General features: G+C 37.4%; 1 protein-coding gene across 4 annotated transcripts in view; it reads right to left on the minus strand.

Moving 5' to 3' along the window:
- Positions 1-20,563, minus strand: part of ASXL3 (ASXL transcriptional regulator 3) — a 176,880-nt gene extending 156,317 nt beyond the window's left edge. For 2 of the 4 annotated variants that reach the window (XM_063610251.1, XM_055234982.2), the window contains exon 1: positions 20,384-20,563. In XM_063610251.1, the coding sequence (XP_063466321.1) occupies positions 20,384-20,437 (54 nt within the window). In that variant the 5' untranslated portion in view covers positions 20,438-20,563. Of the gene's footprint in view, positions 1-251; positions 294-20,383 lie in introns of those variants that run through there. The other 2 variants (XM_055234990.2, XM_063609976.1) reach the window with 2 other exon arrangements.
- Between the last annotated feature and the right edge of the window lie 1,590 nt (positions 20,564-22,153).

The following is a 22,153-nucleotide window of genomic DNA, read 5'->3' on the forward strand; positions in this document are numbered from 1 at the left end:
TAAGCATTACTCTAACATGCATATGCGTTCATTTAATACTTTTAACAACTCTATCACATAGGGCCTATTGTCCCCCTCATTTTATAGATGATAGATGAATTAATGAAGATACAAAGGAGTTAATTTAATTTGCCCAGTGATACACAGCTAGAAAGTGGGAGAATGAAGATCTGAACCCAGGCCTTTGGACAACTGCTCTCCTGTTCTCTGTGATTATTCCCATCGTTATTCACAACACTTCCTGGTCACACCTGCAGATTCTTACAGTGTCTTGTCATCGAGGTTCATATGTCATCATTTCTTATCCCATATAACTTCTCTCATGTAACTTTTCTTATCACATCTCCTTGAAAGAAACTTGCACTAGTTTAAAAGAGACTAATCCAGTGAAATGTTTCAAAAATGAGAAATCATGCCCGATGATAAAGTTGCTGTGACTTTGATCTTGAACATTGTCCCAATTTTATGGCAGTTAAAATGTAGAGGGAGACATTAGTTAACTCTCATTAGCTGAATGAAAGAAACATGAGCTTGTCAGAGCAGATAAACGCTTTCTTATTTCTAAACTAAGAGGAGTGTCTCACATAGACATTTTTATACAGAGGCACTGAGGGGCAATGGACAATATTTACAAGGTCTAAGTAAAAGCAAACATGGGACATACAATAAGTTTTGTTATAGAACCTCCCATAAAAATCTAAACATAACACAAAAATATAAATGAGAATATTAGATGAAATAATTAAAGTAGACCATCTTCCCAAGATCTAATATGATTAAATCAAGATTATATACTCTAACAATTTGGGGTTTATATTTTACTACTACTAGTACAGATATATATATAACAACTCTGAAAACAATATTTGCAGATGCAGGATTAATACAATATTATGAAAATTAAGGTGCTTAATGTATATTTTTGCCTACATATGAATACTAAACCCCTGTCCTTATGGAAACAGACAACAGGGATATCCAGAATTCCCTGCAGGATAACGTGAAAAGCAGCAATCAGTCAAGACCCTAAAGTTTTAAATCTTGGGAATCCGTATAAGACGCTGGTGTTAATAAGAGCAGCTAATACATAATGCTAGAAAGCATTTCATAATCAAAATAAGCTACGAATTTTTCTAAGAACTTATGTTAAGACATTTAATTTCACAATCACTCAGGTAGATTTGTTCTGTTTGTTTTTTGGTTGTTTTTTCTTTTTGTAGATAAGAGAACTGAGACACCAATACATTAATTCACTTTTAATTCACTTATACCAGGTTATTCCCAGGTAAGAAGCAGAACTGGGATTCAAATCCATGCCTCTTTGTCCAAGTGTTTCACCACCACAATACACTGCCTTGTATCAAATGGTAAAATCTCACTTGGAGGGTAATTTAACAGTACTATTAAAATGTAAAAGGCAGGCAGTCTCACTTATTGAACTTCATCTACCTTTAGGTATTTTTCTTACAAAAATCCACAGCCTATCCTGCATGTACAATGAAACATTATATGAGATTATGACTCCAAAATAATGAGACGTAGTCTAAGAGGGAGATGGTTAAATAAATGAAGGTACATACATACCATAAAATAATAGAAAGAATAAGGTAAGGAATAAGAAAATATGTACTGACATGGGAGGATGTCCATGAGAAAGTGGTAAGTAAAAATAAACATGTTGAAGAACAATACATAGAGAGGACGCATATATTCCAGTGTCTGTGGTGTACATATACATGGACCCATAAAGTCCCACCCACATCCCCGCCATATAAAAATATTAGCGTTAATAATTGTAACCCTGGAGACTCTATATATTATGTAATTTATATGACTTATGCATGTATTATATAAGTTATATAGTTGTTAACAGCTGATTTAAAAGTCAGCTCAAGGCTAGGCGCAGTGGCTCACGTCTGTAATCCCAGCACATTGGGAGGCCAAGGCGGGCAGATTGCTTGAGCTCAGGAGTTCGAGACCAGCCTGGTCAACATGGTGAAACGCTGGTCTCTACAAAAAGATACAAAAATTAGCCAGGCGTGGTGGCACGTGCTAGTCCTAGCTACTTAGGAGGCTAAGGTGGAAGGATCTCTTGAGTCTGAGAGGTGGAGATTGCAGCGAGCCAAGATCATGCCACTGCACTCCAGCCTGGGTAACAGAGCCAGACCTTGTCTCAAAATGAGTAAATGAATGAAAGAATGAAACAGAGAGAGAAAGAAGGTCAGCTCAAAAACAAAACAAATATGAATACTCAACCAATAACAGAAACAGTTATATGCCTTATACTGTAATCATAGTGAAGAAAATAAAATACAGGAAGACTGAAATTTTTCCAAAGCAAACATTACTCATCATTCAATCTGAGTCAGAAAAATTATTCAATGTTATTCCCACAAACTAGTCTGAAATGACACAGCATCCAGATGTATCGCCAGAAGAAATTAGTTGTAAAATATATCTTTAGATAATCGTATAAAATGACTTTGTTATATGAAATTATTTGATTCTGCCCACTTAAATGTTGAATAACAATGTTTATTTTGTCACAGTTAATAGTAATTCTTTTCTCCTGACTATAGATGGACAACACCACCACCACCTCAATAATCCATTCAGTTAACAAATATTTACCAAGCACACACATACACTAAAATGAAATACAATAAAATTTGCCATTACAATCGCTGGAGACATTTACTCTCTGGCTTACTACAGTCGGGGAAGGGAGGGTGGCAAGCATCTAATTTACTTAGAAATAGATTTAAAATGAAAAGAAGGAACTAAGCTATATGTCTTCTTTCATATTCATTCAAAATGCTAATCTACTCTACATAGAAATGACCCCTGCCTACCCTGTTTCTAGTGGTGGTTTTATAATTCAGATTCTATGGAATTGTTATCATCTTGATATGTGTTTGCTGCTATATTTCCAGTAACTAGCACATGGTAGGTGTGTAATACTTGCCTATGAAAAAAAAAAAAAAGAAGACAACGAATTGACAAGAAGAATTGATGTACTCAGTTTATTATTCCCTACTTCCTTCTTCCAAAGAATGCCCTTTTTCATTTTGATTTGAATGGAAGCTGTTACATTCCTGAAGCTGACATATTCCTGTCATATTCCTTCAGGAATAAGCAATTCCTGAAGAGCTGCCTATTCAGGATGGGAAGGAGGGATGGCTGGAGTTGGGGACACAGGGAGAGCCAATCAGTAATCTTCCCCAGGATGTACAACCCTAAAACTCAAGAAAACACATCTTGATTACTTTCTGGTAATGATACCATGTGAGGAGAGCCTGAGATTTGCTGGAAGCTATGTTCGTAGGCATGTGAGCCAGGCTCAGCAAATAAGCATACTGTGCAGAGAGAGGATGGGAGAGTCCTAGCTACTTTCATTCTTACTTTCCAAGTATTACCTAGAACCTCCCATTTTGCCACAATGGCTTCTAACTTATGAGTCTTCCAATAAATTCTCCTTTTCATTAAATTGGTTAGATGACCAAAGTTTCATGACCAATGTGTTCATTATACTAATTATTGAGCCCATAGCTGATTCCTTTCAAAGGATATTTTAAAAAGATACAGGATATATAATAAATGCTTTTAAGTCAGATGCTAACTTATCTGCTTCCTTTAGATTAACAGAAACATAGCAATTCCTAAATCTCATCACTGGGAAGGCAAACTCTTAATAAAAAAAAATTCTGAGAAGCAGGGTGTATTTCTTTGTTAAATATGCACTTGATCCATCCAGAAGTAATATCTAAAAAATTAAACATTTTACAACAATGGGAGTCCACGGGCAAAGTTACAAATAATTCTAGTGGTAAAAGTTATTTACCTAGAACTCTGATGAGTAATAGGTGAAGAAATTCCTGATTCCAAGGCTTCAACAATAGGACTAACATTTTAAAAATATGAAGCAGGTATCCTAAGAGTTTAGAGTTTAGACCGCAGGCTTTCTACAGACCAGTAGACTTAAGCAAAATGTGTGTTCCTGTTTCCAATTTGAGTCATGCATAAATATTTACCATAATGGTTTATACCACAAACCAACTCAAAGAACTCCCACCCTGATTTACTATACTCAATTATGATGTAATTAAAATATCTGCATCAAGATTTGTGCTAAATAGGCCGGGCATGGTGGTTCATGCCTGTAATCCCAGCACTTTGGGAGGCCAAGATGGGAGGATCACTTGAGGTCAGGAGTTTGAGAGACCGGCCTGGTCAACATAGTGAGACCCCATTTATAGATATATATATATATATAAATATTTTTATAAATATATTATATATAAATATATATATAATATATTGTTTACACATATATATATATAAGATTTATGCTAAACGAATTCAGGGCAAATATTTCTACATGCTTCTTGATATACTAACTACCTTAATATTAGCCAAGTTTTCCAGCCCTCCCCAGTTTACTCCTCATTTCTGGTCTTGCTTCTTAAACTATGTGCTAGAGGAATTAAGGTATATTTATAAGCAAGCAGGACTGGTTTCAATCAGCCAATATTTGTTGGTATGAAATAGGGGTTGGATTTCTTTGAGAAGTCAATGGAATATTAAAACTTGCCTTTGCCAACAAAAGATTCTGCATGAAATCAGATAGTCCCTATTGCTTCCTAGCCTTCCTTAGTCCTGATTTTACAAGCTGATTTCTGCTTACAACCAGGTTGGGAGCTCATTATACCGTAATATCACATTTTGATGACAGAAGGAAGAAAAATTATTAACTTTCATGTGATCAAAATACCCATCCCTTTGAAAAAAGAAATACAAAGTAAGAGTTACCTTTAGCCAACTCTAAATTGGGACTCACATCAAGTCTTACTTAGATTTTTCCCAGAGGTTGCCATTCAGCATTATTAAATTTTGCCTAAAGATAAATTAGGCCAGATGTTGTTCTCTTATATTCGCTCAACCACAGACAGTAGGATTTAAGCCCACAAGGAATCCGTCTTGTCAATGCAAGCTATCTATAGAAAAAGTTGTGAGAGTGTTGTTAATTACCCTTGCATTCAGGTTTAAAAGATAACTATGCCTGCCATCAGGTATGGAGGACATATAATAATACAAACATCTGGATAATCTGTAGGTGTTCCAGTAATAGGGGATATAAATGTAAAATATCTATTATTTTATGGGAAATTAAAACAAAAAGATGGGAGATTTTGTTTTGTGACCTTGGCAATTCAGAGATACCCTCACCTATAATAATATTTCAGTGGCTGCATACCCATATATAGGCTGAAAATGTTAAAGACAAAGGAATTTGCTGTGAAAATCAATGTCTCCTGCAGATAAATTATGACATAAATAAAATTACAATTTAATATGTAAGGGACTGTGTATTTATAACTTACTCCCTGTTTGTGAGAAGGATTGGGAAAAACCTCCTGGTTTTGAGGTTTTAATTTACAGCATGAAACAGATATGGCTGAATATCAGTAAGTTGAAGGACTGGACAAACATCGCTCATCTGGTTTAAGATGCATGTGGTCAACACATTCCTTGTGGTATGAAAGTCGGCGGGCTTTCAAGACCAGTTTTCTTCATTTTTCCCCCTTTTACTACATGAAGGGGTTGGGCTCAATGGGGAATCTGTGAGCTGCCAGGAGTTTCTGCATGGGATATCTAAGGAAGAGTGGAAACTGGTGGGAAACAGCCCGAGGGTAACTGAGCCCTCAATGGATGGGAAACATAGACTGGAATCTCTGAGACAGACAGGCTGGGAAACATAATCTGCTGGTGGGGGTACTTCTCTCCCAGCACTCCCCTAGGCCAAAAAAAAAAAAAAAAAAAGTGGGCGTAGGGGGAGAAAGGAAAGAAAAGAAAGGAAGAAAGAAAGAAGTATTGTTACAGTGTCTGCTTTCCCCTTCTCAGTGGTGTGGAAATCTGGCTGTACCTTTTCAGTGAAACACAATTTGTCTCAACTTGGGAACTTGAACTCATTTAAAATGTCCAGGTGCCCTTTCTCTATCTTTTCAACAATCTTGGAATTCAATTCCTTGTTAACAACGATTGTTCTACTCTCTCTGGTTAAAAAACTTTCCTCCTCAGTAGACAAATGGGAGAAAAAGCAGTTATTTTATAAGGCAAAAATATAAACAAGATTATCTTAAGACGGAATACAAAAAGATTTCCCTTGTAATGAAAAATTTTTTACTGGTTTTACAAGTTTAAAATAACAAAACATAAATACTGGAAAGGGAGATTTTACAAATCAATTTAATGTAATGGAGAAGGAAGAAAAAACAAAGGAACTTAACCTCATTTTCCTAACAGATCTCTGAAGCATGTAATTATGTATTTTAGTGCCCCATAAACAAAAGTAAAGGGTGGCCTGGAATAAAAACACCTGTTTTTTCTTATAAAGATTGACTCTGTCAGGATAGGCAGAGATATGCAACAGTAAAAATCAACCCCAAAATCTCAGCAGATTGAAACAAATGCTTATTTCTCACTGACATCAACATTTTCAGCCAAGAGCCAAGTTAACTGAAATTCCATCTTGTCACTGGCTTCTGCAATCAATACAACCAGAAAAGAAATAAAGAGAATAAAATAGTGACCCTTAAAAGCTGCAGGTGAGCGGTAACAAAACAAAAATGGTTATGCCTAATAAAAGGCAGGAAAGAAGTGTGATGCCACCACATGTCCCTAAGGAGGAAAAATGAAAAAACTGTCCATCAACCTAATGCTTATAAGGTAATATCTACTTGCTCATGTATTAAAGACAGAGAAAGATTTTTATTTAAATAACTTAGTAGAAGACTTTTCTTTGTAGATTCTATTTAATATAAACATGTACGTACAAACACACATGAAAAAACTCCAAACACTGTTTTATTACAGTCCTATTATTTGTTTCCCCATCACCCATTTCTCTAGATGATACCTTTCATGTGCTTAGATTTGCTTTCCCCATCTGAACTGCCTACCACTAGCATCTAGCACCAAGAAGATAAAAGATAAAATTTCATACAAATATAGGAGAGGGTAGACTCCCCTGATTAAGGGCTTCATTCTCCACTAAAGCTTTTAACCAAAGGAAAAATGTGTTTAACTTTCATGAGTTCATTTCCTACTATGAAGCTGAGCTCAGAAAATAGTGAATTCCAAAAAAAAAAAAAAAGTAAGTAGCGTCGCCTGTAATCCCAGCACTTTGGGAGGCTGAGGCAGGCGGATCACGAGGTCAGGAGATCGAGACCATCCTGGCTAACATGGTGAAACCCCATCTCTACTAAAAATACAAAAAAGTAGCCAGGCATGGTGGTGGGCACCTGTAGTCCCAGCTACTAGGGAGGCTGAGGCAAGAGAATGGTGTGAACCCAGGAGGCAGAGCTTGCAGTGAGCAGAGATCGCGCCACTGCACTCCAGCCTGGGCGACAGAGCGACACTTCATTTAAAAAAAGAAAAAAAAAAAAAAAGTAGTGTCATTAGAAGATTGAAAGGAAATGCAATATCTAGATTTATGTATTCATTTTTCTTTTTCCTGCTAACAGTCCACCTATTCCTATTTAGTTACTGGAACTTGATTTGTAAACAGAGCATTATCAAAAAATGACAAAGAAATAAAAATTTGAGAAAGGATAAGAATACGAGATAATATTTTTGTTTATATTTAATAGCGTGTTTCTTTTTCTCATTCGCTCACTAAAGATCCTGGTGGATCCAGACTAAATGTGTATTCTCTTTACATAGTAGCAACTCTGCCCAGGACAGAGCATGAAAAACATTAATTCTCAGAACTATCCACTTTCCAAGCTGAAAAGGTAGGGATACATTTCCACAAAGCTAAGTAAAATGTGTTAAAAAGAGGGAGGAGAGAAAAAAATTTTCTGAAACACTATATTTGATTCATTTGGGCTCTAGGGAAGGAGAAATGTTGTCAAATGAATAAACAGAAAATGGCAGCAATAAGACTGTGATGTCCATAAATTCCTACATGAAATAAGGAATCATTATCTGAAGCTGACCTAATCTCAATGTTCAGAAAATGAGTGAAGATTCATTCCATGGAGAAGAAACATTTGTTTTCTTTGGTAAGTTAATATCATCTAAGGATTATGATCAATAAAGGTTCTTCTTGGGCATTTTAGACAGTGAATAAAAATATTTACTTGCATCCAGAAGGTACCTGGAAGCTTCACGAAGAAATGTATATTTTAGTGTGTTGAGATCTAAATAGTACTTGGATCCTAAATTGTGTCAAACTATATTATAAATATTATATATAGACTATTCCTATATAACCATAAAGAAACTAGTCTGTGGGGAAAAATAGAACAGAAATCATCCATGGTAACTTCTAGCTTCTAAATCAGGAAAGTAGGTTTCAGTAGAAACAGACCAAAGAGATATTTAGGTTCTCTGTAATGGATGCCTGAGTTTTAATATATATTTAGTGTAAAATAAATATCATAAAAATAATACCAGAAGTAATGAATGAAGAGTACCTACATTAGAATACTTAAGGTCCAAAGTCGGGCAGACCTAGATTGGAATCGTTCCTCCACAACTTACTAGCTAAGCAAGTTAATTCACCGTCTATACAGTAAAGGCAATGTCATTTATAATTTGTTTTTCCAGCATACTTTCCATATGCCTTTTATTGGTGCTTTTTTCTAATTTTCCCCTTCTCTACATGATCCTTGAGTAGCAATCAATCATGATACCTGATCTTGGCCATTGCTGTTGGTGCAGGAATGGGCATATCAGCCAAGCAAGGATAAAGTAAAATCTTCTTTGGCATTGGCATTTAAAAAATAAGAGAGATATGGGCTGGGGAGGGGAAAAGAGACTGAGATTGTCTTTAGGCTGTCGTGGCTAAGGTTGGACAACACACATAGGTGGCTCCAGTGGCCATCTTATCTTGTCCAATACCTGAATAGAATCCTGCCTACACCATGAAAGAAAAAAACAAAGCAAAACACACACACACACACACACACACACACACACACACAGAAAGCAAATACCTTGACGACATTCTTTAAGTCCCTACCTCACCTATAACTGAAGTTCATTCCTGGATTTCTCAGCTATGTGAGCCTTTTTCCTTAAACTAATTTGAGTTAAATTTGTTTCACTTGTAACTGGGAGAAACTCAACTAATACACACTCTAAATCTCAATTTCTTCATTTGAAAAATGTGAATAATATTATAAAATGTCTCCTAAGTTTACTCATAGGACTAAGCAATATAATGCATATAACAAGTTTAGTTCAGCATGAAGCACATAAGTACCCAATCATTATTAGTTCTTATTGCTATTTTTATTAGTGATAAAGGAATTACTGTCCTTTAGTAATAACTTTATTATGATTGATATACTAAGGTTATTCCATCATATAAAATTGCTATACTCTTAAAAGGAGGCTATGACACTAAGTTTAAGAATAGTTTACTAGCACATAGAAAGGAGATTATTTACTTTGCAAACATTTCCAATCTGTGTTGTAATCAATGTACTAGACAATAGTCATCTTGATTTGAAAGTCAGAGCAAGCCTTTTTTCTCTTACTATATCCTGTTCTTTTCTTTTACTGTGCTCTTTCTTCAATCACTCCTTCAAGGTAATGCCGTCTATTTCCTACAGTACTTAGACTCAAAGCAGGTACCATGAACCAGTTTCACTTTTAAATAAGTGATTATAAATGCAAAAAGAATCATTCTCAGTGAAGGCATGTCTAGAGTCAGTGAAACAAATTACAAAGTTGTTGCAGGAACTTCCTAAGATGGAAGCTACCATATACTAACATTAACTGGCATCTTATAATGTCAGACACAAAACTACACTACACACATTATCTTATTTAAATATTCCAACCACTCTTTAAGGTAGATATTATTATTCCTTTATTAGACAATAGAAATAAAATTAAGAGATGTTATGTAACTTTCTCAAGGTCAAACACATAGTAAGTGGCAGAATTTGGACTCAAACTCAAATCTGCCTGACTCTTAGGACCATCATTAATCTACACGGTCTCCACAACCCATATAACAGCCTGAATTAAGGTAAATGACAGTGGAAATGGATATATAACTGTACTATTTAAAAACAAGGATCTGAAGAGTAGAAGAAAAAAGATGAAGGTGGCAGAAGTCAGTGATTTACTGGGTATAAGAAAAAAATATAAGAATGTATAACACTGACAAGAGGGTTTGTGGATTGAACAAATGTGGAAATGGTGGTGGCTTTACTGGGAAATGAAAGAAAGGAGGAGACGACTTGATGGGAGTGGGAAAGAGATAAGGCATTCAGCTTTAATGCTGTGGACTTCATTGTTGCTATGAAAATGCAAATAGAGATATTTCACTACAGGAGTTGAAGGGGCCATACATATTTTATCATCACTCTCTAGCACCTAAGGTACAGACATGGGACCTAGAGTCTGCCAGTTTGATTCTCCTGAATGTGTATTTTAATCTTCAACATGGGGTGCAAAGACAGCAAATTACGAGACTATTCACGACACATTGGGAACAATGGCAGTATCTCATGCAATAAGCATGGAGTCATGGTGGTGACTATTATTGACGATATTAGTGCCCACAGCAATATTCCAACTAGGCTATTCTTGAAGCATGACCTTGTCTGTGTGTCTTTTACTGCCCAGCCTCTATTGATCCCTATTTATCAGGCCTCATTCTCCAGATCCTTTTTGATTATATGAAATACTTTATGACCTCCAAAAAAAAAAAAAATGCTCCTTTTCTAATTAAATCAGGAGGAGTTGTGTTCTGTTGCTTGCAGTCCACAATTCTGAATAACAAAACCAATACATTCATCACTGTATCATGTACAGGATTAAGGGAGTCCTTTCCCCATTGTTCCTGTATCATCCCCAACCCATAAGCTAGATAACGATCTGCTAGATGTTAAGGGGAATCTTAAAATACTTCAAATAATTCATAGACTAACAGTGATAAAATGCAATCAATAGGTTATAAACCACAACATGATCCACATTTTAAAGCAAATATATATATATACACACACAGACGTGCATGTGTACATACACACACACACACACACACACTAAGTAGAATAAAGATAAGTCCACCCATAAACATTAAGACAGAGTATTAAAACTGTACAACTTCAAAAATAAAGAGAACATGTAGCAACTATCAGATACAAAATGTATATTATACCTCTTTAAGAAGAACAATTTAACTCATGGACATGACAAATGAACATTTCCAAAGTACTAAGGATAAAAAATAATCAGCCAACTTTTATAACTAGCTAAATTATCATTCAAAGGTGAAGGTAATCTGAGATCTTTTTGTTTTTTCCTACTAAGTTTCTCCTCTTTTTTTTTTTTTAATTGTAATCCACAAATTCAGGGGATAATGCTTCAAAAGGGTGGCTTTTAACTATTTTTGTACCCAATCTTGACTGTATTCAGATTCAATTTTTTGAGGATAGGAAGGATTTCAGGAAAGAGTAAGAATGACAGGGAGAAGATATGTGACCATCTATTCATCCTTTTATTTTCTAACTTTTACAACTTCATGTGAGTTTGTATCTCAAAGTTAAAAACTTTAATTAAAAAATATTTTTAAAGGTGAAGGCAAAACAAAAACATTTCACCATACAAAAACTAAGAATATTTGCTGCCCAAAGACGTTCACATAAAAATTATAAAGCTGTTAAAAGCAATTTAGAAAGAGGGAGTGTGATATAAGAAAGTTGAACAGAGAAGCTGATTAAATAAGCTGATAAATGTAATCAATTAGCTAATGTTAAAAATAACTAGTTTGATGTGTTTTAAAAGAATATAACATAAATCTAAGGCTGTAGAAATTGCTACAAGATGGCAGGGTTGTGTGGTATATAACAAATAAAACATGCTAAATTCTGCATATTATTAGAAAATTCAATAATTTATCACTTTAAAACAGTGTTGTCAGTTTTGAAAAGGGCTTCTTACGGCCTGGGGTACTTTTGGTTAAAGGTAATCACAAACGTTTTAAACAGGAATGATTCAGTAAAATTATATCTGTTCTTGAAAAATAACTACAGTTTCAGTAAGATTTGGAAAAGAGATTAGAGACACAACTATTTGGAAGGTCAGAACTAAGTAAGATGTAGTGAATGAATAGAGGAGGAGTTAAATGCGAGCTATACTCGGAAGACAGACTCTACCACTTTCTCTGGACACCATGTGCTTAGGGACATATAGATAACCCCCTAATAGACAGGAATGCTGTCACATTCTTCTTTGCCCAATGCATGACACAACTGTTGAAAGTATCCAATAAATGTTTAAATGAACTGGATAAATTTCATTTGAAATATCCACAATACATGAAGACAGACAAAAGGAATTATTAACAAAATCCTAAAATTCAGGGGAAAGATCAGGGCTGACATCCTCATCAGAGAAGACTTGACATTGGGCCAGGCAAGCTGGCCAAAGGTGGGGCAATGAGAATAAAGAGGAGGGGGAGGAAACATCCTGAAATATACCAACACTAAAGGGGCAACTGAGAGAAGGGGACACTTTAGTGAGCAGGAAAGAGTTAAAAGTGATGGAAAGAGAACAATGAAGCTATCAAGAAATCTGATTTTTAAAAATTAATTAAATCTCTAAGATTTACAAATGAGAGGGACGAGAAATGAAAAGAAAAATATTACAACAATTTCTAACTGCAAGGTTTTGAAGACATAATACTTTAAAAAAAAAAGGAAGGCAATTTTCTTATATATACTTGTTAAAATAAGGGTTTATTTGTTGTGTGCACATTTGGGGTGGTGGAGGGAGTGGAGGGTCACAAAGAGTCCTGATGTTCCAGACAGTAACTTAGTTCTGGTGCTATGTCAACAAGGATTTGATGTATGTGCAATTTTTGACATTAAAAAAATGAAGAATAAACAACAGCCTCACTGTATCACGACTCTCTATGACTGAGCTGGAAAACAAACCCAAAGATCCAATTTCAGTTTCTATTTCCTGAAATTTATTAAAATAGGTTCTAATACATTATGGTTAATAGTATCTTAGAAATGCCATTCACCTTCTGAATAAAGGATGGTCCATCCTATTCCCTTCCATAAGTCATAAATAATTATGATGATTGACTTTGATTTTTTTTAAATCAACAGATGCACAAAGAAAAATGGAATACATGTACTTGCCAAAAATACCAATTGTGCAATTGTTTTAAAAAACCATAATCTAGTTTTCTCTGGACTAATTTATGCTACATATATGCAAAATAAAGCAATAATAATTGTATCATAAATTATACATGCATATGTTTAGGAAAATCTTACAATTCCTAAGCCTGTCCACTGAATCTAAATTGCACTGCCTTGGAGAATTCCTCAGATTCTAAAAGTTTCACCAAAGCTAAGATTTTGGATGTCACTTAAGTTATATATTTCAGCTATTAAAGGCAATGTTCTGACAAGCCCTTTGGCGCTAACCCCAGGGCATAAATTTGCCTTAAAACTACATAAGAATGTGTCAGAGGGCTATATGTCAATCAACCAGGAGAAGTGCCTATTCCCAATTTAGTGTTGTCAGTTGCTGACATTAAAACCAGCAACAGTTAATTGTTACTACTTCAAGTGGGAATACTGAGGGAAGAGGAGAGGTAGGTGTCTAAGTTCAGATTGATAAAGCTGTTAATTGCTACCCCTTTATGTAGATTTGTTTAATAATGAAAACAATGTGCCTAATCATATAATGTTTCTATTTGTTCCCCAAGGGCTCTTCAGGGAAAGTTTCCGTCAGGGCTAGATTTTGGCAGCTACCAACTGTGCGGGGACAAAAGCAGAACAATCAAGGCACTCAGTGCTGGCAAATAGCTGAAAGTGGTTGTATACAGATGCCCCTCCTCCTGGCCCTATCAGGAAGGAGCCAGGATCTGCCACTGATGAGCTTTAAAGGAAAAGTTTAAAATGTAAAAGAAGATAATAATTTCAAGCAGAATGTCAGAAGGAAAAGAGGGAAGGAAGGAGGAAGAGAAAGTGAGAGGAAGGGACTGAGGGAGAATACATATGTAGGCAACCCAAAAGGCAGGGAATAAGTATGACATAGGCTTGGGCCCTCCCTACACTTCCATGCAGCAGATCAATTAAATTCACATCACTTTAAACACCCGTATTGTTTTTTTAAAAAATGACAGGTTACATAGAAAAAAAAAATATGTATACATATACACATACAGACACACATACACACACACACATATACACACACATATAAATATAAAATGTGTATGTGTATGTGTGTGCATGCACAGACACACATATATATATTGTCCCAGCCTTGCTTTTATAGACAAGATGATGATATTGGGTGTATCATTAAACCACTCTCGGAGACAGTTACTGGGATAGTCCTAGCTACTGACTAATCTCAAGAGGGTATTTTAGGGAACAAACAGAGTGCTCTATGTAAGTCTTATACAAATGTAACGTATACAATTTACTGATTTATTTTTCACTTTGCCTTATTTGGTAAAGGACATGAGACAGAATTAAATTGTATCATTTAATTTTGTTTTCATATTCTTTAGTATCAAGTAATGAAAACATTCAGAAACAGCCTCAGACCACTGGTGCACCCCCCAATCACTGTACAAATATATATCCTAAGACTTATGACATAAGTGATAGTCATTTTGTTTTGTGCTTCTTTGTGTGTGCGGGGGGAATGGGGGTGAGTCTTTAATTCCCTATTACCACCTAACTACAACAGCCCCATAGTAAAACTCACTGAATATTAAAATGGCTTTAAATCCCTCCCCAATCTGATCGCAATTACATTTTCAATTCTGTACCAGTGCCTATGCCCCCAAGTCTTCTGGTATTTCTAGATTCCTCCACTCATCACCCCCTGAACCTATCCTCTTGCCTGCACCTCACCTCTGTCCGTGTTGTTCTCTCTTCTTAGAATGCTCTCTCTTCACCTGCTTAAACTTACTCATATTTCAAGGCCAAACCAAGTTTCACCTAATCCATTGAGCATTCCACAATCACCACATACCACGTAGCTTTTCCCTTCTGTAAATCTGTAAATGAGCAACTGCTTGATCATTCATGTGTCACCTACAGATGGTGTCAGCTCAGTCATCCTCCACTTTTTCTTGTTCCTCTACCAAACTTTATACTGCTTAAGGATATATCTTTGTATCCTCAACAGTATCTGAATCATATATGTAGGAGCCTACAAAGTGTTTAGGGGCCATATTTCACTTTTCCAGTGCATTTCATTGAAGTTTAAAAATTATTACATTATTAAATGTTGAATTCAATTCCTCTATCAGTTAACTTTTCTGTCAAGTCTAAAAGCCACAGTACACCAAGAAAATAGTTCATTTCTGGCATCTAAGAAATCATCTGTTACCCAGGAATTTGTCAAAAAAATAGAAAAACTTAATGTCGGCAGGAAATAAAAAATTAACAACCTAAACACCAGGTCTGAGTTCACATTACTCATTCTTTCAAGTACATTTTTATCCAGCTTGAAACTCATTTTCTTTCTAAATAGGCATAGAGATCGTTAAACTCTTTTTTGTCTTTCAAACTGTAAAACAGAAATTTAGGTCCCATGTTTGAAAGAAAAGATGATGAGATATAGATATAAAGAAATGATGCTATGTGCAGACCACAGAAAACAGCTGAATCAAACCAACTGAAATTTTAGTGATAAAAATAAAACTACATTTGCAAAACTGTATTAGCCAGGCTCATGATCCAACTGCATTGTGAATTATGCTCTTGTGTACCTTTGGGGTGACCCAAATCACACGTCAAAAATTCTTCAACTCTTAAGAATACCTGATTATAACCTAAAATCAAAGTACCATTAACACAGTGAGAAAATGTCAAAGGCAGTACACACCCTCTCCCCTATCACCATGCTTATCACTCCTAAAAAATTATATTTATTTCCCAAATACAAAGACAAAAGGCAAGGCAACCAGTAAATCACACAATTATGAACTGCTTTTTAAAAATTTTAACAGCTACCAATACCATTCAGCTTTATTTTATAGAAATCCTAACAGTTTATTTAGAATGTAATGTAATGCATAAATAAACCCTAACAGTTTATTTAGAATGTAATGCATAATATTTCCTCTATTAATTAAAGGAAATCTCTGTGAATCTTTTGTACAGTGTAGATTAATTTTTAACACAATATGATTTACCAAATTTTAATTTACTTAAAACCTTCAGTAACCCTGCTGTGTCATAAAAGGTTATGTGCCTGTTTTCTTCCAACAATGAGGTGAATTTGTCACTAAAAAATTTTTAGCCAAAGGTCACCTTGAACTACCAAGAAACACACACACACACACACACACACACACACACAGGAAAAAACCAACCAACAAACTGATGTTCATTATCTGTGTGAATGTATCTAAACTACAAGTAAATAAATCAGCCACGTTACCAAGCACAAAGCTATTGAAATAGTTAAGATTTATTTTCAGGTGTCACTGAGACTAAACAAAGATTGTAAGGAATAAAACAAATAAAAGGAAACTCAGGGACCAAATTAATACTTTAAACTATTATCTTCAAAGCAGCATTCCCTATAGAACAAAGTGATGAAGATATCAAAAAGCACTTCTCAAAGCAATATTTTTGCATGTCAAAAAAAGAATTAACCTAGAATAAATATATAAATAACAGTATGTTCTGTGTTAAGCCAGTAACAAAGAAACCCCTTAGTGCTGTAAAACAAAGTCCTGTCAAATCCCCATTTTTTACAAAGAAGCATGAAGATCGTTTCACAATGGTTTAAACTGTATTTATAGTAACAGAGTGAAGACTTGAGATAAAAGTCAAAAGGATTAAAGTCAAAGCCCCAGCTCGACATGAGTTATGGTTTTGATTTTTATTCTTATTGTGGTCTACAAATATTAAGACAGAAGATACTTCCATGTGATTGTGGTATCCTCTGAGACTCTACAATCTTAGAAGAGCAGATAAAACAGATGAAAATGCATCTGGTTTGGGAGCAGACTCCATATTAAATGGCAATGCGCAAAGTAACAACTACAACTGCAGAAGGCTGTGGGGGAGGGGAGGAGGCTAAAGGCTGAAATTTCTGCAACTGATGCAGGGCAGAAGAAAAAAGAAGGGGAAAAAAAAGATGTGGTATTACTGTTTTAAAATGGCAGCCTGTTAATAATCACTGCATTCCTGAAAACACAGGCAAATTGTACCACCATTCCTTCTTTCATACACTAAGCAAGCCTAACACATACAAGCATTACATACTTCTTTGAGGAAAATGATACAGCTTGATAGCTGCATCTATATCTAAAACAAAATCCCAAAAGTTGCCATTCAAGAGTTTACAAATTTGGAGACCATATACTTTTTCTCACAAAGAAAGAAAATAGAAATTCTGTCGTGACCTGGAAAGTCTTAGTTACACTAGAAAGAAAGATTCTTCTTCCACATATATTTTTCTTTAAGTGGAGGCAAAGCTACATTTACACATAAGCTTTTGGTCATGGTTCAAAATATCTATTTTGCATTTCCTCTCCCCTGATGTCCTATCTTTCAAGAAAATCACACACACACACACACACACACACTCCAGCAAGAGAGATATATACAACATATTCTGCATGAATTGGAAGATCATTCTTAATGCTAATTTGAGTACTCTCTCTTTAGTTCATTTATTGCAAAAACCACATATTGAGTTATATATTTTCTATCCATCTGAATCTTTACTTTTAAAATCAGGAACCTCATTTAACATTTGATGAAGAAAAGGCTAAAAGTCCCTAACAACAACAGCAAAATCATCAGGAGCATTGTGAAACACGAAATGATAGTATCTATATCACAGAAATGCTTAAAATATCTTTTTTAAATTGAGTGTAAAGAAATACTATCAATTATAAAAAATATTTTATCATGCAAGTTTAGAAGAGAGTTCAAGTCCATATGCATTCACGTAATCATAAAGAAAATATGAAAATTAACCAAATATTAATTTGGTTAATGGTGACCAGTTATCACCATTAACCAAACGGATCAATTTCTCCTTTCTTCACAAAATAAGAATTAAGATGTCACTTATATAAATCACAAATTTCTGAAAATGATATTTCCAGTACGATTCCTTGCAATTTTATTCAGTATTTGATTTTAACTGTCACATTTTGAACACATATACATTTATACAACTACCAGGGGAAAAATAACTTGAACCAAATTGAAAAATTACCATAACTACTAGTTCAATATGTCTGGTTAAAATAGAGACATCTGGTCTAGGTTCTTTTGTGTTGATGACTCCTAGTGTGTCTTTTTCCATCAATGAACTTTTCGAGAGGAAAATCCAACTTTTAACAAAAACCTGTGACTTAGAAATCTCTTTCAAATTATATCAATACAGATATATCATTATTAGATCAAATAAAACACAGTAACTTCAAGAATAGTAACATATACTGATTGAATACAAATGGCTAGCTTTAAATTCCATCAGAGTAATGTTATTTATTAAATAATTCTCTGCAGGCAGATATGGCTAATTCATGACTCATTATTTTTAAATATTTATAAATCAACTCATTGTTCACTTGCTTAAAATATACACTGAAGCTCTCTAATAGTACTTGATTGCCACTCCACGGAACCTGAATAATGCATTTTCAGAAGCCTTGCACATCCCCACACAACTCTGAATTAATGGCCGAGCAAACAATAAGTAATGTACTACGCTCCAGAAAAAACTCAGTGATAACATCAATCTGGCATCTACTTAACACTTACTGCTTACTTCTCACATATTCCCCACAACTTAAGTTTCCTCTTCCAGATGCAGTTCATTAAAGAATCACTATCACCTGCCCATTCATCCACAGAGTGAGAGATTTAGCGATTAACACAATCACAGATAAGTGGAGAAATAACATACAACACTACAAAATTAAGAGATTAAGTAAAGCGACCTGGGCACTCCAGCTACCAATAACTAGATTGCAATTAAAAAGGACTTTGTCACTTCTTCGCTGGGCAATAGGGCCAATTATCTAAAACCCTTTGCTAGAATCCAGATACATACCAGAGCAAGGCCCTTCAACCAAACTCAGATAATTACTTTTGACAAATGTTCTCCTTGAGCATAATGTAGTTACTCAAATGCTTTTCAAAATGACTACAGTTACAGTAAAACAATCTTTACAAAGTCAACCCAATAACACGTCCTGCTCCCCCCTCCCAAAACCCCCGCTGCATGCAGTCTGCTTTCTTTTGGCCAATTTATAACAGATAGTAAGTTGGTGAATAAATGTTTAATTTATGCAGCCAAAACCCTGAAAGGCTTAGCTTCAAATGTAATGCCTGGCATTCCCGAGACACACTGTACAGAAATATGCTTTTGAAAAATCCTTTTACAGCTGTCCTTTAAAAGAAGAAGATGGGGAGAAAAAAGAAAGAAAGAAAAGAAAAACCCACACATATACATGCATCAAACCAAAGACGCCGACGCCCCTCTGCCAACCGGCATTTCTATAGAGACATTCTTTCGATGATTAAAACGTAAGCTCCGAAAGGTTAAAGAAAAGGAAAAGCAGCCAAGTAACACCGCCCAGGAAGCCAGCAGTAAAATACACCTAGCTGTACACTCTTAATAACCTCCCACTACAAACGACACTGACCCAACTTCGCCAAACACACACACACCCCGAAACGCACTCACAAATTGCACACACGTGCACACAATGTACACACAAACATCGAGCAGAGCACAATACCTACAAACACAAACGAACTGGAGCCACACAAAACATGCACGTATCAGTCTGCACACATAATGCACATGACACGGCACACAGACACGCAACCACCTAGCCCACATGCACACGCCCCACAAGTCCTTGTCGGACACACACCGTGCATGCACGTGTAAAATGTCTGAACTCACAAACGCCGAACATACACACAGACAGTGCACAGAGTTATTGATGAAATTCCGGGGGGTGGAGGGGCCGGGAGGGAGTGGTAATTGCCACACAAAGGTCTCCGGAGCGGCAGAGAGGGAAGTCGAGCCGCGCCGAGCGCTCGGAAATTCACCCGTGGAGAAGGCACAGCAGAGCCCCGAGAGCGAAGTACGGGGAGAAGTGTCCCGGGCGGTCCCGGACGCCGGGCTCCCGGAGAGAATCGCTGAGCCCCTCCGCGCGCGCACGCACACACACAGGGGCCCCCGGGCGAGCCCACTCCCGCAGAATAACAAAGAGCAGGAGCCCGGCGAGCGGGCGGCGGCTCGGGCTCGAAGTGGCCGTCTCCGCCGCCGCGGACGGCGCGGGACGAGCGGCGGGGCCGGCGGGAGGCGCGGGCGGCGGGTGGGGGGCGGTACGTACCAGGCGGGCAGCCTCGGCCCAGGTGCGGTCCTTCTTCTTCCTCTTGTCTTTCATGTTTGCATCTCATTGATGGTTCTGATGATGACGTGGGGGATTCCACGGGGTGCTCGGGGTTCGGGAGCGGAGACAATGACCCAGTGACCCGGTGACCCGCACTCGCTCCGCGGGGGGAGGCGCGCGGGCGGCGGCGGCGGCGGCGGCGGCGGCGGCGGGTGGGAGGGATGGAGCGAGGGGGTGGGGTGGAGTGGGTGGGGGCGCGCGACGGCGGCGCGCGGCGGGCGGGCCGGGGGCGGGGGCGGGGGCGGGGGCGGCGGCGGCAGCAGCGGGGCCCGGGCCAGGGGCGGGGGCGGCGCCGGCCGGGCTCGCTCTTGCGGGGCTCGCGCTGCGCCACCGCCGCGGCCGCCGCGGTGACAGCTCCGGGGATGCTCCGCTCGGCCCGGCTCACAACAATACACTCTGACGTCACGGGGAATGGCGACGCGGCTGCACACTCGCCGCGCTCACACTCGCCGCGCTCACACTCGCCCTCTCGCGCGCGCACACCCGTGCACACTCGCCGCGCGCCCCCTACTCCAGCCACGCCCTGAAACCCTCGCGAGACCCCTCTCCCTCCAACCCAGCCCCCAAATTCCCGGGGCGCTGCCCACTCCGTGCAGGCCGTTCCAGCCGCTTCCCCCTGTCCCGCTCGGGCCGAAAGCCGCGGACACGGTGGCCTTTGGAACTTGTGTAGGAGTCTGCCCTGCACCTCGACGCCTCTGTCCTGTGCGCTCACGCTTGCACACTCACTCACACACACTCCGCACTACTCTCCTCTGTTGGACTCCCTTAACCGTGTCTCTGCTTGGCTGGGGGAACTCCCAGAGCCTTGTTGAAAGGGTACAGAGCCAGTGTCTTCGGATACAGAACTAATAATGTACGTGCAACTTAACACAATGTTGAACCACCTACAGCATCTCAAACAATGCAGGACCAAAGAGCCGTGACCGTGGATCCACGCGATGCCATACCGTAGGGCTAATTATATTTAAACAGCGTGTAGTCAACATTCTGTAGAGTAAAACGTGATGCACATGGAAGAAGCTGAAAAGCTAACGCTTGTGTATTTTTTAAACTATTTATAATTTTCAGGTCTGGGATACATGAAGTGTTGGATTGTTATCCTTATTAGCGAACTACCAAAAAATATGTTGAGACTTAAAAGTTTATGGTAATCTTTCCAACTTCATACATCTCCAGTGAATTGTTTGGGTCAGTAGCGTTATTGTTAAGCAAAAAAAGAAATGACACTGTGACCCACACAGTAATTATGTGTATTTGTCTTGAGTATCTGAAAACAAAAAGGTCACTTCTACTGGATTATTTTTCTGAAGTTATTTCCTAAATAGGATATTAATGGTATATAAATAGTACTTTGTGTTTTTTCATACACATTATCACATTTGATCCACAAAACAGCTCAGTTAAACATATATTTTCCCCTCTACTGTACAAATGAGGAAATGAAACTCAAAAACATGACAATGTATCCAAGATCTCTTGCTAAATCATTTTTAAGAACTGAAGTCTTTTGACCCTAATCTCATGTTGTTTATTCAGTTCCATACTGCCCATTTAAAAATACTCGTGTCTAAAAAATGAACACTTACATCTAATGAAGAGATTTATGTCTCAGAATGAGAACAATTATAGTAAGGTGATTCCTTTGAGAGCACTGTCAAATGAAGTAATAAAAATGTTTGATTACCAAAAATTAAGCAGAGACAGTTCATA

The sequence above is a fragment of the Symphalangus syndactylus genome, chromosome 1 (assembly GCF_028878055.3).
Source record: "Symphalangus syndactylus isolate Jambi chromosome 1, NHGRI_mSymSyn1-v2.1_pri, whole genome shotgun sequence".
NCBI lineage: Eukaryota > Metazoa > Chordata > Mammalia > Primates > Hylobatidae > Symphalangus > Symphalangus syndactylus.